The sequence below is a fragment of the Pelobates fuscus genome, chromosome 1, assembly GCF_036172605.1.
Source record: "Pelobates fuscus isolate aPelFus1 chromosome 1, aPelFus1.pri, whole genome shotgun sequence".
NCBI classification, from domain to species: domain Eukaryota; kingdom Metazoa; phylum Chordata; class Amphibia; order Anura; family Pelobatidae; genus Pelobates; species Pelobates fuscus.
Genome location: NC_086317.1, coordinates 222267846 through 222282818, shown reverse-complemented (window position 1 = coordinate 222282818; position 14973 = coordinate 222267846). Strand labels below are relative to the sequence as shown.

The window sequence follows — 14973 nt, the reverse complement described above, 5'->3', positions numbered from 1 at the left end:
ATTCTGAATCACACCTCCCAGCATTGGACTCTTCTGGTATTCACATGGAGGTTTAAATTAATTTCACTGCCATCATTTTGTTCTGAAAGGAAACGATAAATGCATAGTATGTAATTCTAATTTGCTATTCAATGTCATTGTTCCAGGTGCATGCCTACTTTTTTTTACAATTGTAAACAAATCCTTTTTTTGTTTGTATTGTTTGTTTGCTTATAAAATGCCTTCCTCTGCAGGTATTATTTAAATTCCTACAGCTTATTCTTTTTACAGTTATTCCGACTGTTGTTCTTAAACAGATACAAGTGTAGCACAAAAGTATATCAGATGCACCCTACAAAATAAATCAACCACATTTTTTTTCTTTATTATTTACAGAAACATGTCAGCGTAAAGAGTATTGTAAACAGTCCTTTATTAGAATTTAGATCATTTGGAAATATATATATATATATATATATATATATATATATATATATATATATATATATATATATATATATATATATATATATATATATATATATTGCTTTCAGAACAGGACAAAACTCAATAGTCAGCTTATTCACAATCACTATATTTGTCAAGAATGTAGCTTGTTTAGAAGAGCTACTTCCGTAAGCGTTATACCATACCCTCCACCCATTTGTATTCTCAAGGCTGGGGGTTCATTTTATACAAAAATTCTTCACAGAGCCAGCAATCCACACTGTTAAAGCCAAGAAAATCCTGGCAGTTTTTCTCACTCCAAATAAGTAGATTCATAGCCAAAGGGAGGGGGTACTGGATCTGCCTTGTGTGAATTCAGATCTGACACCCATATTCTAAGTGCCTGAGCTACCGTTTGTAATCCAGCATCACTCTCTTGTTTATCTTCATTTGCAGTCCACCCCTCCACCCCCCAAAGACTACATGCAAGTAGAATGAATTGCTTTCACCCAACTGAACAAATCACCGTCAGGAGATGGTTGCTGCTTTGCATGGGGAGCAGGCAGGCTGCCTGAGTGTGTCTGCCTTTGTCAGTCCAGTTTCCTCACTTGTGCAAAAGCTCTGAAGCCACAGAAGGGAATATACATATATATTTTTTTCACTTCATCTGCAGGATGGCTGCTGCTGCATCTGTCTTTCCTTCTTCTCAAGCCCAAGGGAGCTCCTGATCTCTTATGTCTATGATTCCAGTCCGCAGATTTGCTAAGGACCAGTTGATAGCATCAATGAGGACTGCATCTCAGCATCTAGTCTCCAGCAGGTGAATGGGACTAAGGAGAAGCTAAGAGCAGTGGAACACTGATAAAGAGTGAATCTTTTTGTGTGATTAGTGCTAGAGTATCAAACCTTTGATTTCATCTGTACAAGCTTTGGGAGAGGGTGCTAACATGTGCAGTGCAGAGGCATTCAAGTGTGTCTGTCTTGGGCTATCACTGGAATCTTAAAACAGCATCTGAAGTCCCAGGGAATCACGCATTAACTTAACTTAAGGGGGGATTTTGTTTCTAACAATGACACATTACTGGGTCTCTTTTCGGAGTATGGTTTTAGAATTCTGGGCAGTTTTTCTGTGCTACATCTTCTGGCTTCAGAATTGTCAAGGAATGCCACACGTTATCCGTATAGGTAAGTTCTGCATGCCATTTGATATATAGATAGATTGTATGTGATGTCCTCACCCTTCTTTGTTAAAGGAGCCAGCAAGATATTGCAGGCAACAATACTTTTTCTGGTCACTCTGTCAGAGAAGGGGTTAAGTATCTTATGAGTCTGACCACAAGAGCATCTTTAAGATGTTTCACAGCAAGTCCTACATTCATATGGGAAACTCGTCTTTACTGAAGGACATTCCAGGTTGCTTCATTGGCCAACCAGTACATTTCGTGAACCTCTGCTTAGAGCTGCTGCATATTATCTAAGTGCTGTTTCACTGCAGAGTTTATTCCAGTTGCCCCTTGGGAAACTGAGTTTGGCTTTTGCTCGTGGTCCATACGTTTGAATACTATTATAGTTCAGCTTATGCTTGTCAGTTGGGATGTGTGATGTCAGCAGCAACACGGCACTCTCAGAAGTTGCTTACAGAATGTGAAACAGAGAAAAGCATACGTAGAGAGTTATTAACCTCATGAAGTTCTTTATTCCTTGTAACATGGAAGCATCAAATGGTTAATAGAAGGAATCTCTGAGTTCCACGATAAAATCTCTAGAGATGATTTTAGTGTAATTTCTTAGCAAAAGCCATTTCAAGAACTTCAGTGATATTCTGGAAAAGCAGGGACATTGTTTGTCCTCTGTCTTTTTCTTTCTGATTTGTCTGTATGTTAATAGGGAACAGTAAGTCATGTATCTGTATCCCTCCTTTCATTCAAGATTTTCAGCATTGTGCCATGTATCCAAATAAAGCACAGGCAAAATTACCCAGTTGAAAAATAAGCTTGCTTTATGATCTTCATGTTTCGTCACCTTTTGACCTTGGCTAACCAATAGTCACTTTGATCTCTAAGGACAATTGTACCAGTTTGGTGTAGCACTGGTTTGCTATTGAGTTCTAAAACAAGGCAGGACATGCTAATTATGTGTCTAAAAAAACTTTTGTGAAGGGTTGTCTTCAGGAGTGTGATTAGCATCAACTTTTTTTTTTAATTAAACCATTCCAGTCAATGAGGCCTGAGTCACATTGCTGGGGATGTTATAGGCATTTAGTAACTTTCTTCATTTTGTCCAGGTTAAAATATATATATTTTTAAATAATTTTAATAAACTACAAAATAAAATATATTAATAAAAAAAAAAAAAAATCAAAAATGAGAAATACATGAAACCTGCTCTAATCCATTTTATTTAGATGTGTTTATAGAATGTAATTTAATTGGTTATTAAATAGTTTTATTGCATGGGTCTGTACCACTTCATGTATGGAATTATTGCATTAGAACTTTAGCTTTTTTTAATGTATATGGTAAGGGGAAGTGTTCCGCAAACCTTGTCAAATTGTAAAACCGTATGGCTTTGTCAAAATACTTACCTATTCTCATGTGCCACATATGAGCTCGGGAATTCTATTTGCAGCTCTCCAGTGATCATTCTCCAGTTGATCTTCTCTTTACAAACAAGATTTATTATAGACAAAGCAATTTTATAATTAGAATGTTATAATGTACATAGTACCAATGTACTCAAAGACCTTTTTTTATCTATCTATCTATCTATCTATATCTATATATATATATATATATATATATATATATATATATATATATATTTATATATATAAATATGCACATACATACAGTTATATATTGTTTGTGCACGTATGTATGTGTGTGTGTTAGAAATATGAAAAAATTAGACAATTTAAGTTGATGCAGGAATGTTGTTTCATACATGCCCTTCTTTAACCAAAGCCTAGTTTGCATCATTTAAATATATGGTACGCTAACTGCAATAAAACTCTATTTGGGACTGAGGATAGGCAACATTTGTTATGTTTAAAAGATCTAATCAGTGTTTCTATAACTCCATATTCTGCATACTTAATGAAATGAATCACCATGCAAGACACTGTAGCATTGTAGGTACTGGGTCTTTGTGCTCTATCAATTGCAATTAAAGTTGTCTAAGCATATATTAAGCTTATATTCCAAAGATGCAGTGGTGATACTTTTATTCACATTGTGAGGGGGGTTTAATAACTAATGAAACCTTCTAAAGCTGCAGTGACTCAAAGGTCACTTCTGGGTTACCTAATTGTCTTAAGTATACCCGCTCAATCATTTTAAAATAATGTATTATTTTCATCCTGTGACAATTTCCATTTTTTATAATAAGGCACTGTGTTTAAAGTGTGGAATTTCTGACCAGGTATTTTAAACTGGACTCTCCAAGCAGTGATGGTTAAGAAAGCTACAACTATACGATATATTGAATATAACCGAAACGCAAAGCATAATCCAATACGGTTTCATATTTCATGTTTTTGATGTGAAGGATCTATAGCTAACAAATGGACATGACTATCATATTTATTAACCATTTAAATTATGCAGTGATATGGACACCCTGGTATTGAATGGCTTAAATACTCACTATACACTTAGTGACTATATATTGTTAAGCAGTGTAAGATTTAAGAAATGTGACTGTAGAGCAACCCACACATTAGACTGCTGAGACAGTGACAATTCTATTTTTAAATTAATTCTATTTTTAAATAATATTTAAATAATAATTTGCATAAAACATGTTGTATTTAAGAAAGATTAGATTTATTTTAAACAGATTTAACCTTAGGTGGTTTTATAGTATTTTTGTGTTCATGTCCTTCTTTCATCTCATTCATAGCATGTACCTACTCTATTACAGAAACTAGCTGGCAGCATTTGTATTAAAAAAACATTATCCACTTTGGATTTTCTAAGTATTACATTCTAAAGAAATCTGAAGAATTATTACTTTCAGGTGGTGTATTCATAGACTTGCCTCCCAGCAGAGTTGGTAAAATGCAATGCTTTGCAAATCAGAGTGGATTAGACAAAAAGCCATTCACAGTAGGACGCTTAATAGAATGTTTGAATAAAAGGATGAAATGGTGCCCATGTTAATTAATTTACACACAAAAAAAATCTATAAACTGAATTGAAGGGCATTATCCTGAGAGTCAGCAGCAATGCTATTTTTTTAACATACCAGTGGGACTACATGGCTGTCAGGCTGAGTTTTCTCTGGAACATAAGCAGGACTGGCTACGGCCAGATCTGGCTGCTACCCAGTATTGTTTTGTCTCTCTGCTCCTTCTGTAACCTGGTATATCAGAGCAGAGTTTTAATGTTCAATCCTGATAGAGAATGACTCTACGGCAATCTTTGGGGCCCAATATAGGGTAGACTGGGCTTAATGTTTAACCATTTCAGGGACAGAGATGTTTAAAACACTATCCCAATGACTTCTGTAACCTGCTTGCAGTATTCTACAACAGCTACATCCATTGTCTTAAACATTATAGCGTTTTTTATTTTAAATATATATATATATATATATATATCCAATATATTTCTTGATGTACGTGTGCAATTCTCTGTGTCGCTGTGGTCCAAGTTGTTAGTAAAAATTAAAAGTGAAAATCTTCTGTAATTATCATATCTCAGTATGATGTGTTTTCCCATTTTAAGTGGCATTTAAAGGATATTTTAAAAAAATAAATAAAAAGTGTTGAACAATCAAATTGAATCCCACTTAAACTACGGATGCTAAACCATTTCAATATAATCTCATCATTTATCCATAACTAGGTAATGTTCTTGATAAAAATAAGTATATTGATATTTTTGGTCACACTGCTTGTAAAGGCAAAATCATCCCTCTGTATACAATCTTACTTAGAATTAGGGGAAAAGAGCACACGTGTCACATATTTTAAAAGTACAGGATTCTATGTATCATACAAATGTATTATTTAAGAAAAAAAATAAAATCATGGACTTGTGGGATTTTGCATTTTTTAAACAAGAATGCATTAACCACAGGAATTCACAAGGTTATTTTCATGTAATTTTTGTATATTATTTATTTTGTAAACTTGTTCTTATTTAATAATTTATTTTGTCTTTGTTTTCTTTTACCATCATATCCCTGTTCTTGCAAACACTATTTTTATATGTGGAATTCCTATTGTGTCCTGAAATGTGTTTCCTTTCTGACTTATAGTTTTGTGTTACATGTGTTGGATATTTTCTTCTCCTCTATACCTATGGCCATTTATAATCATCTCTCTGACCATCTTTCTTCTGTAACATCTTAACCCCCATCAAATTAATCTAAAGATAAAGCAGAGGTACTCATATTGTCACCTTTGTGTTCTTATAACCTTCAAATTGTATGGTGAAATTGAGACTATTTTTGCTTTCATAACTGAGGTTACTGCACCCAGCTAGAAGACTATCCGTAGGGTGCTAAATGGATAATTGGGAGAAAGACAGAGATTTGTTTGTATATATTAAATGTTTTTTATAACATCACTTTTTTGAATATTGCCCTAGTAATCCAGGCATTGCCTTCATACACACACTGTTTAGACGCTAGAAGATTAGATGTTTATTTGAAACCTCAGAGAGATGTCACATAAATCAGGGTGGTAAAATCATTACACTAAGCGAGATGAGAGAAGAATAATGGGAGTTAAAAGTAGAAGAAAGAAATAACAATAAAGATAAAAAGTAATAAGGAACAAAGAGCAAAAACAGCATCAAGAAAATGGTGGTTAGAGGAAGTAAGGCGAATGAGGGATACTGTGCTACGACATGAAGAAACCACTGCTGTCACACTTTAAGTGGCAGTAAATGCAACCAGGACCTTTTTAAATGCTCATCAAAATATTAACCGTTTCATAGCAGAGATACGTTGCCACGTCTTTCAGATATGATCAGTATGATCATGCTTTTAATGACGACACTTATGTGAACCCTACATTTTAAGGACTTAAAAGTCCTCAGCTGAGTTACCTGTATTCAAGATTTGCAGTTATAGTAGCACCAAATATATATACTGAATTAAATACATTTCTAAGTAAGTAAGTCCATGTCGAAAAATAAGACTCCACGATCTTGGGAATCTGACCTTTCTTCCTGAAATAGGAGTAAAAAGGTCCAAGATGATTCCACTCATGGACCTGCCTAAGCAACTGGGGAAGCTGTAGAAATCTATACAAACACGGTTGGGCTTTCTGATACCCCATATATGTTGTTTGGTTAACTAATGGTGATGCAATATAGCAATTACTTTGGACAAAGAGGGCCAATTGCTGATTGACACATCTACTTGGGTAAGTGAAATAGTATTTTATGATGGAATCGTACTCTAGCCCAGTGCATGGAGAATCTAATAACATGGGCTGGCATTTAACATCTATAGTCATAAAACAATTTTCTGTAATGCTATTACAAATAATGTGAAGCTGAAGATTCGAGTAGAAATTAGTTGCTTCCGTAGAAAGCGAACAGTGATAATAGCTATTTTCACACCTCTTTAACAGACTTGTATTTCAGAAGCCTCCTAACATATGGCTTCTAATCGTCTATTTAAAAAAAAAAAAAAGATTTTCAACTCTTTGCTGACAAAACTAATTAGTTAATGTTAACCAAAAGGTAGTTAGGAGTGTATGCAGAAAGTCTTAAATGTGCAGAGAGCTTTAATGGTATAATATTGTAAAGCGTTGCGGAATAAGTTGGTGCTTTATAAACGCCAAAAATAATAAGAGTAGAAAAGAACGTTGGCAACGAGAGCATCGGTGCTGAGGGTGACCTGAAAGAAGAAATTGAGAAACAGAATTTGTTTTTAGTTTGCATAATTTCTCCATGGCATTGCTATGGTGACCCTGCCCCTTGTATGACATCAACACATGGATATTTTAAGACATTGATGTTAGTGTTCAGGCCTGAAACAGCTTCGTATGGTTCTGTTTGCACCTATTTTCCATTTATTAAAATCCATGTGGCATGAACTATAAGTAGAGGTAAACACTATTAATTAATAATTCCGGTGTATCAATTCAAAGTAACTCGTGATGAAAATAACGAAATTAAAGAAATTAAAATTGTTGCATCTATCATTTTTGACACAATGTATACGGCTTTGTCTGACTATATGATTATGGATTTTTACAGTCTGAGTTTGTCTAAAATCCGTTTCCCAAATGTGATGTATCCCCGACACATACTAAACCACTTGTCTAAAGTCATTTGCTTTTATCAGGAAAAAACCCCAAACATATTGATTTTCTTTCAGTATCCGTCTGCCTCTACAGAGCACATACAGGAATCTCCCAGAGACATAAATAGATAACTTGGAGATACTTTCAGTGTCGATATGTGTAACAATGTCAGTTTAAAGCATATGAAGAGATTGCTACCCTGGTAAACCACACAGAAACGCGTATCTCTAATTATGTTTTGAATTATGCGTTAGAATAATAATGCGAGTGTGAAAAAGGTTAATGGTTGGGCCATGAAATGTGCACAAAGATAGTGTACATAATCTGCTTGAAGGAAATCTTTTTCGGAAAAAGAAAACTGCTGGGAGAACAGTTAATTTAATAATCTGGTACTTGATCAAAAGTATATACAGTATATTCATGATCGATTATTCAAGATTGAATACTGTCCAGAGTATTTCCACAAAATGGGTTACATTCTTAAACACCTGAATAAATAAATGGGATCCATTACAGTTTTGGTTGTGTCCCTGGGGTGAGAAGTGGGTAACTGTCTCCTTTATTGAAGTGACATTTCTATTTAAAACACATAGGCACCTGCAAATTATATGTTGCCCTGAAGACCATAATATTTCACAGTAAGAACTTTCTATTATAGAATTCCCAACTGTCCTTTTTTGTGCTTTTTGCAGGACAGTGCCTATTTTGGGGTCCTGTCCTATCATCCCAATTTGGTTCCCTGATGTTCCAAATCCAGGGACACTAGTGAAAAGTCCCCAGGCTGCACAGTGCAAACGTAGTGGACCATGCAGAGAGTGCTTCAACAGTGCACTCTAAGGGTTCCTCTAGGTGGGGACTGGCTATCTGTCATCAAGTACGCCTGACTGACAACCCATTCAGTGTGAAGGCACACCCAAAGGAACATACCAAAAGAGTTGTGGTGGGGGGGGGGGGGGGGGGGGAGTATGGATAAAAACCCCTTCCACCTGAAGTAAGTGGATAGTTAATACATTGCTTAACACAAATACACACACCAGTCAGGCCATAAGACTTGCTTATATATTTTTATACTGTTATTATAATAACATTATTATTATAAAAAAAATTAAACTCTTTATAATGACATATACGTTTACACACAAATGTGTCATTCACATTGAAGCACCTGAGTAAGCAGTATCTGTTAATAGTCGACCACTGCTGCTGTTTCTGTATTCAGTCAATACTGAATACAGTATTGATTGGTTCCATCTACCATACGTTTTTTTAACTTTGACTCCTCCACTTACGTAGACGTAAAGTTGTTTTGCTACAGGCCAAGTACCCCAGCCTGGTTATTTCTGAGGTGTAGTGAGCTTTGTAACTGTAATGTAACTGGAAAGATATTTATCAGTGACCCCAATTACTCTTTTATCTTAACTGCTTCTTACAATGAAACTAGATTTAAATAATGGTTCAATGCAACTTTATGTGATGACATAGCCTCACTAATTAACTCACTAATTAATCTTAATGTCAACAGGTTCAATATAAATACATAATGTTATAAAAACCTCATTAGACTCTTGCTAAAAAAAAGTCCACTTAAAGACACTAGGATTCGAGAGGTCACCGAAAAATAAGGATTTGAAAGCATCCTACATGTGTATCCTTGTAGTATTCTTCAGATCTGTGCTAGATCCAGTGGGATAACTTGCATTTTGGATTTATGCCCTATTGTTCTGGGTCATATTCTGATGTCCTGTTTCTTGGAGAAAGACAGAAACACAATACAATTTCCAGTGCTCCATGCATGCAAGAGTGTACCCACTGAGTTATGCACGTGTGCACGCTTGGTTGGATAACTACTTGCATATCATCACACCGTGCTAATTTACCACCTTACCAGCCAACCAGTGTGTCAGCTTGCCATTGCTTTCTTTTACAGCATCCTAATCACTGTCCACAGTAATTATTCAGAAACACTCTCACGGTTTCTGGAGATGTTGTTGGTTTCAGATCTTATTTTAAGTGTTTTCAGAACATCAATCCATGTGTGACCAAGGCTTGTCCCCAGACATGGTACTGCTATATGAGGTTTAACTGCATGACCACTATTCTTAAAGGTATGTTACTTCCCAGGACTTTTAATAGTATGTTAACTTAACCCTTTCATTTAACAAATATGTATTTGTGAGTTGTGAAAAAGGAAAAGAAAATATAGAAATTCACACCTCTTTGTCCAGCAACTAGGCTCCTCTATTTTAGCTCTAAATCAATCATTCTTACAAACTATGTCCTTTGCACCTGACAGTCAGTATATAAATCATATAGAGAAGGGGAGCCATGAAACAATGTTTCTATTCTCTTTATTTGCAAAGTTTGACCTGTTTTTGCCTTGTCTGAAAATGAATATGATATGATTGGCTAAATCTTGAATATAAATTTAAGATAAAACACAGCCACTCACGACAAAATAAAAGGTGTACTCCGGGTAAGGTGATTTTCAATGTTTTATTAATTGCTGTAAATCTGAGAGATGAGGCAGTTCCCCTTTAAGGTATGTGCATAGTCTACGTATGAATGTATGCAAACCTTCAGGATGTTAAAGGATATATGCTTGTCCAAAAGCTTATCAGAATATTGTGTTGCATGTGTTAGCTGTCAGTAGAGGGCAGTATGCCATACTACTATGTACTACACAAAAAGACACTGTATTCTCTTCTTTGTATTATCGCAGTGCTGCTGAACCAAGAAACTGGCTACAGACTCAGAGACCAGGGAAGAAATTTTCGAACAAAAGATGTATATGCTGAACGTTTAGTAAAATAATAAATCTACCCTTAAAAGATATCCCGTTGAAGATTAGACAATAATTACAAAGGCCAAAAAAACCTCATACTTTTGTTCTTCAAATTTATTTTGTGGACATAGACTGCAAAGGATATACACAAAATATTGATATAATACCAGCAGAGCTCTGTGCATGAAATGTGGTTATTTTGGGTGCATACAGGTACCAGCAGCCTGTACTGGGTATATAATAATTCAAATGCAGTTTTTCTACATCTTACATTTGTGCAAGTCCATATTGTTTTGTTAAACATTGGCACTGTAAATATATACCCATGTGATTTGAGTTTTTTTGTTTTTTTTTCATTCCAGCTCATTCAAATCATCAGACATTTTTTAGTTAAGTCTTGTAAATGGGCACAGTGTCCTCAGCTGCACTGCTGTCCTCTTTGCATAGAAGGAAACCCAAGAAGGGGGGAACTATTGCGTTGAGGCTCAATGACAAGAGAAATAAGAAGAGACGAGAGATCAAGACTAAATTTAGACTTAACTGAAAATACATCCCATTCAGTCACATTGGAGATTTTTTTTCCTTCACGGCTATTATGGCTTAGAATTTGCAAATAGGTTTTGAACGTACTATTACATATTGTTGAATAGCCCAAGAGAACATTTGAGTTGGAAGGAACTGAGTCAGGTGAACTCGAGAATGTGAGTTATTGCAAGCCTTACAGAGGAAATGGGTAATAAGTGTATATTAGCACAATAAGCAAATGTTTTATTGTTTGTATTCTCTCTGCACACCTGGCTTTGAGCAGTTTCAGCAATCAGAAACATACACATTTACTTCCAAAACACTAACATGAGCTGAGAAAAGGCTTGAGTTATTGATAGGGCAAAGAAGGGTAACAGAGGTCACAATTAAGAATTGCAAGTAACAAGGTAAATAGAAGACGAGTCATGTACTTTAAGTTGGTTCAGGTTTGTTACCCTTAAGTTAACTCATCCTATACATTTTACCATCTTACACTGACTTTAGCCATCCAAACATGATCATGAAAGCCCCTGTGATGATGAGCAGCTGTAGTAATAATACTACTTAAAAGATGACATAAAAAGTCAGACTACTGGCATTATGATTGTTGATCAAGGATCATAAAAAAAAATAGAATGGGTCTGTTGGTGGAACATAGCTACCAGTAGGCAATCAGTTAAAAAATATATAAATGCATGTTAAATAACTGTACCCCATGAGCTTCTCACACCTTCTGTATGACAGGGTGAAGGTTACATGAATGAAACCTGGCTCATTCCACTATTTCCATCAAGAGGGTGCAAGCATTCTAACCATAAAAACATATTTCCCTATGTTGAAACTGAAAAAGGGATGCAAAGTGTTACACACTCTAGTATTAACAGATGTGAAATATTTCATAAGGAGAAAATGGAAGTTCTCACAAATTCCAATAATCAACAATGTTTGCAGATATATGGAAATCCATAGTGGTTAGCTCTTGTCTATAATAATAAAATGAAAATCCAGCGCACTCCCTTATCTACTAAACAGCTACTTTGGTGCTGACATATTTTGTTAGAGTTTAAAAACAAACAAAAAAAAAAAACAGCTTATCTAGGCAAAAAATAATGGGGGTTTCGTTACATTATATGATCATACATTGCATAAGCCTGCCACAATGTCAATGTAACCCATCTCTGGCAGGTCCTTCTCTAACAGCTAAATGTCTGCTAAATGAGCTAGTTACTTGGGGGGGAAATTCCATCTCGAGTTCTCTGCAGTGCAAAGATAAATAGGGCCCTGGGATGTTTATAATAATAACATTTAAAAATAAAAATAAACAAGGTTAAATGGATACTCCAACCACCATGACCACTTCTGCTTCTGCTTTTAGAAGTGGTCATTGGGTTGGAATGTACATGTGCAGTATTTCTGCTTGCTGGTGACAGAGATGCATGCAGGAGGAAGCCTTGCTGTGCCCTCCCTTAAAATGCTCAATTCTTGAATTCAGATTTTTTTTTTTTAGCAAATCTTCTCTCTCACTCCCTCTATCCACCCCTTCCCTACCTGACGCAGAGCATGTGCATGTGTCCTGAGTTGGTGAAATTATCCAGTCATGTTTCTCTATGACAACCTTATGATTGGACCTCAAATGGGCAGTTCTGACGTTGAACGGAGGCGTTGAAGACATTGCTGGTAGATTCACTCGGTTTTGGATTACAAGTAAATTTGAACTCTCTTTTAAAGGTTTCTAAGGGGGTCCAATAGGGCATTATACACTAAATAAACCCTTTGAGTAACCCTTTAATTTTTCATTAACTAACAAGAAGACTGACCGATGGACTATCTATATCATTTCTTACAGGATAGGTTTAAACAAAAAGGCTGTGATATGAGCACTTGTTGTAAACAATAATGCAGTATAATACTGGATGTTGCTGCATGTGGAGCAGTGGTGGCCTATGGCATGTAGGAATTCAATGTTTGCTCCTATATGAACAAAACTAATGGCCAAGCTAGGCAGCGAAGCAGGTCACTGAGTGAGATATAGCTTTTACTGACCTGTTGGTAGAAATAAATGAGGCAATTCCTCTAAGAAAGGTCTCATCAGTCAGTTGTAAAGCACAGTGAACAGTAAATGCTCACAACAAGTAAACAATAAATGTATCTGAGCAAAATAATTTTATTCAATAAAATAGTTTTTTCACATAGTAATTAACAGTATTCTAATGGTTTCACTAACCAGAGAGCAAGTTGTATGTTAATTTTAAAAAAAAATATATATATATATATATATATATGTGAGCATGAAACTGTGTGCTTAGGCTGAGTTTAGGTCCACTGGGTACATCTAAGGAAGCAGACCTTTGCGAAAAGGATAGTTAGCCAAAGAACTGTTTCTCAGATGAAGTCAACGTTTCTTGTTAGAATTTTTTTTTTTAACTTATGTTTTATTTGTCACTCATTTTTATTTCGCAGTTTAGCAAATGTATATTTTTTTCAAGGTCATAATAGGTTGCATCAAAATTAGAATCAGAACTCCAGCTGCAGTAACCGGTACAAATGCCCAATCTTCTATTTACTGGCTAGTCTTGGCAGTCCCTGTGTCTCAAGATCTCTCTGCTAAAGAAAAGTGACAGTAACATGTACTTAAATGGGGTTTATAATTCAGGTACCTGAAAACTGAGACTGTCTGAAGATTCTGCTCAATTTTATTTCTCCCAATGTTGTGAATTTGGATGAAACTGAACATGCTGTAATGTCTCCACTTACGTACCACCTGGAGATAAAATCCCACTGTGCACCCAAGGGTATTATTGACACTGATGTGTCCAATAGGTTCACTTCAGGTCATTTTTGTCAAGCGGAGCCTTAGATTTATATGGTTACTTTGTTAAACAAAATTCTGTACAACTGTCAATAAAAAGGAATGTTAATCTCAGACCTACATATCAATCACTCTAAACAAAGACAGAGCGGCCATGTATCAAGAGAATTACTGTTTCTGAGTTTGTGAATCTCAAATAAATAAATAAGTAGCAAGTGTCGATTTGCATGTCAGCAGAATTTCTCCACAACACTTGATCGAATTAAATTTGCTGTACAATTTAATCAACTGAAATTGTCACTGATCAGGGAATAGAAAAGACTTTGTTTGCATACATCATGCAATGAATGCAACTGAACAAAAGCTAGATGTTGTGCTTACTTAGTATAAAGCAAACCAAATATCTGATACACTAGTATAAACTGTTGCAAAGTTTTAATTGAGCACATTGGATTTTGCCAAACCTAGCTGGCATAGTGGAAAATCTGCATTTGTCTATTCAACTAAGGTAAAAGTAGACAAATCACACAGTGAACACACTGAACAGGATTTAGAAAAGGTGATATTGATTTATTAATTGATAGTATAAACATTTACATTTTATTTCAGCCTGTATGTTCACAGTTACTTGCATTTTTGCGGATAGATAGATGTAATTAATTTCCCTTGTACCCTAAGTCTTTGGTAGTCACCACATATTATTAATATAATTTATTATTAATACTGTAAAAAGTATCACCTTAATTATTAGCAGTCAATAATGTTTACACATAAATCAGTCTCAAACATAGTAGGCAACTGCTTAGGGGTGCATGTATAATAGTGTAAATATTTGATTGCTTCTGCTCAACATATAACTACTACCGTTTTTCCCTGAAAAATAGGACATTCCCAAAAATAAGCCCTACCTTAGTTTTGGGGGATGCTCATAATATAAGCCCTACCCTGCATATAAACCCTAGTCGCTAGTTTGCTAATCTATGTTTGTGGAATTTTCCCTGAACATAGATTTGCGGGATTCTATGCCCTAGTTTACTGGTCTATGTTCTGGGGAATTCCCCTGAATGTAGACCTACTTTCTTGCATATGCTTTCTACTGTTTCTCCCCAAAATAAGACACCCCCCGAAAGTAAGCCCTAGTGCATTTTTCAGGGCAAAAATTAATAT

General features: G+C 35.4%; 1 protein-coding gene across 1 annotated transcript in view; it reads left to right on the top strand.

The window, feature by feature from the left end:
- Positions 1–724: 724 nt before the first annotated feature.
- The window catches only part of GRIK3 (glutamate ionotropic receptor kainate type subunit 3), a 506016-nt gene continuing 491767 nt past the window's right edge, over positions 725–14973 (top strand). Inside the window, exon 1 of the mRNA XM_063454917.1 lies at positions 725–1611. Within this exon, the coding sequence (XP_063310987.1) occupies positions 1497–1611 (115 nt within the window). The 5' untranslated portion in view covers positions 725–1496. The remainder of the gene's footprint in view (positions 1612–14973) is intronic.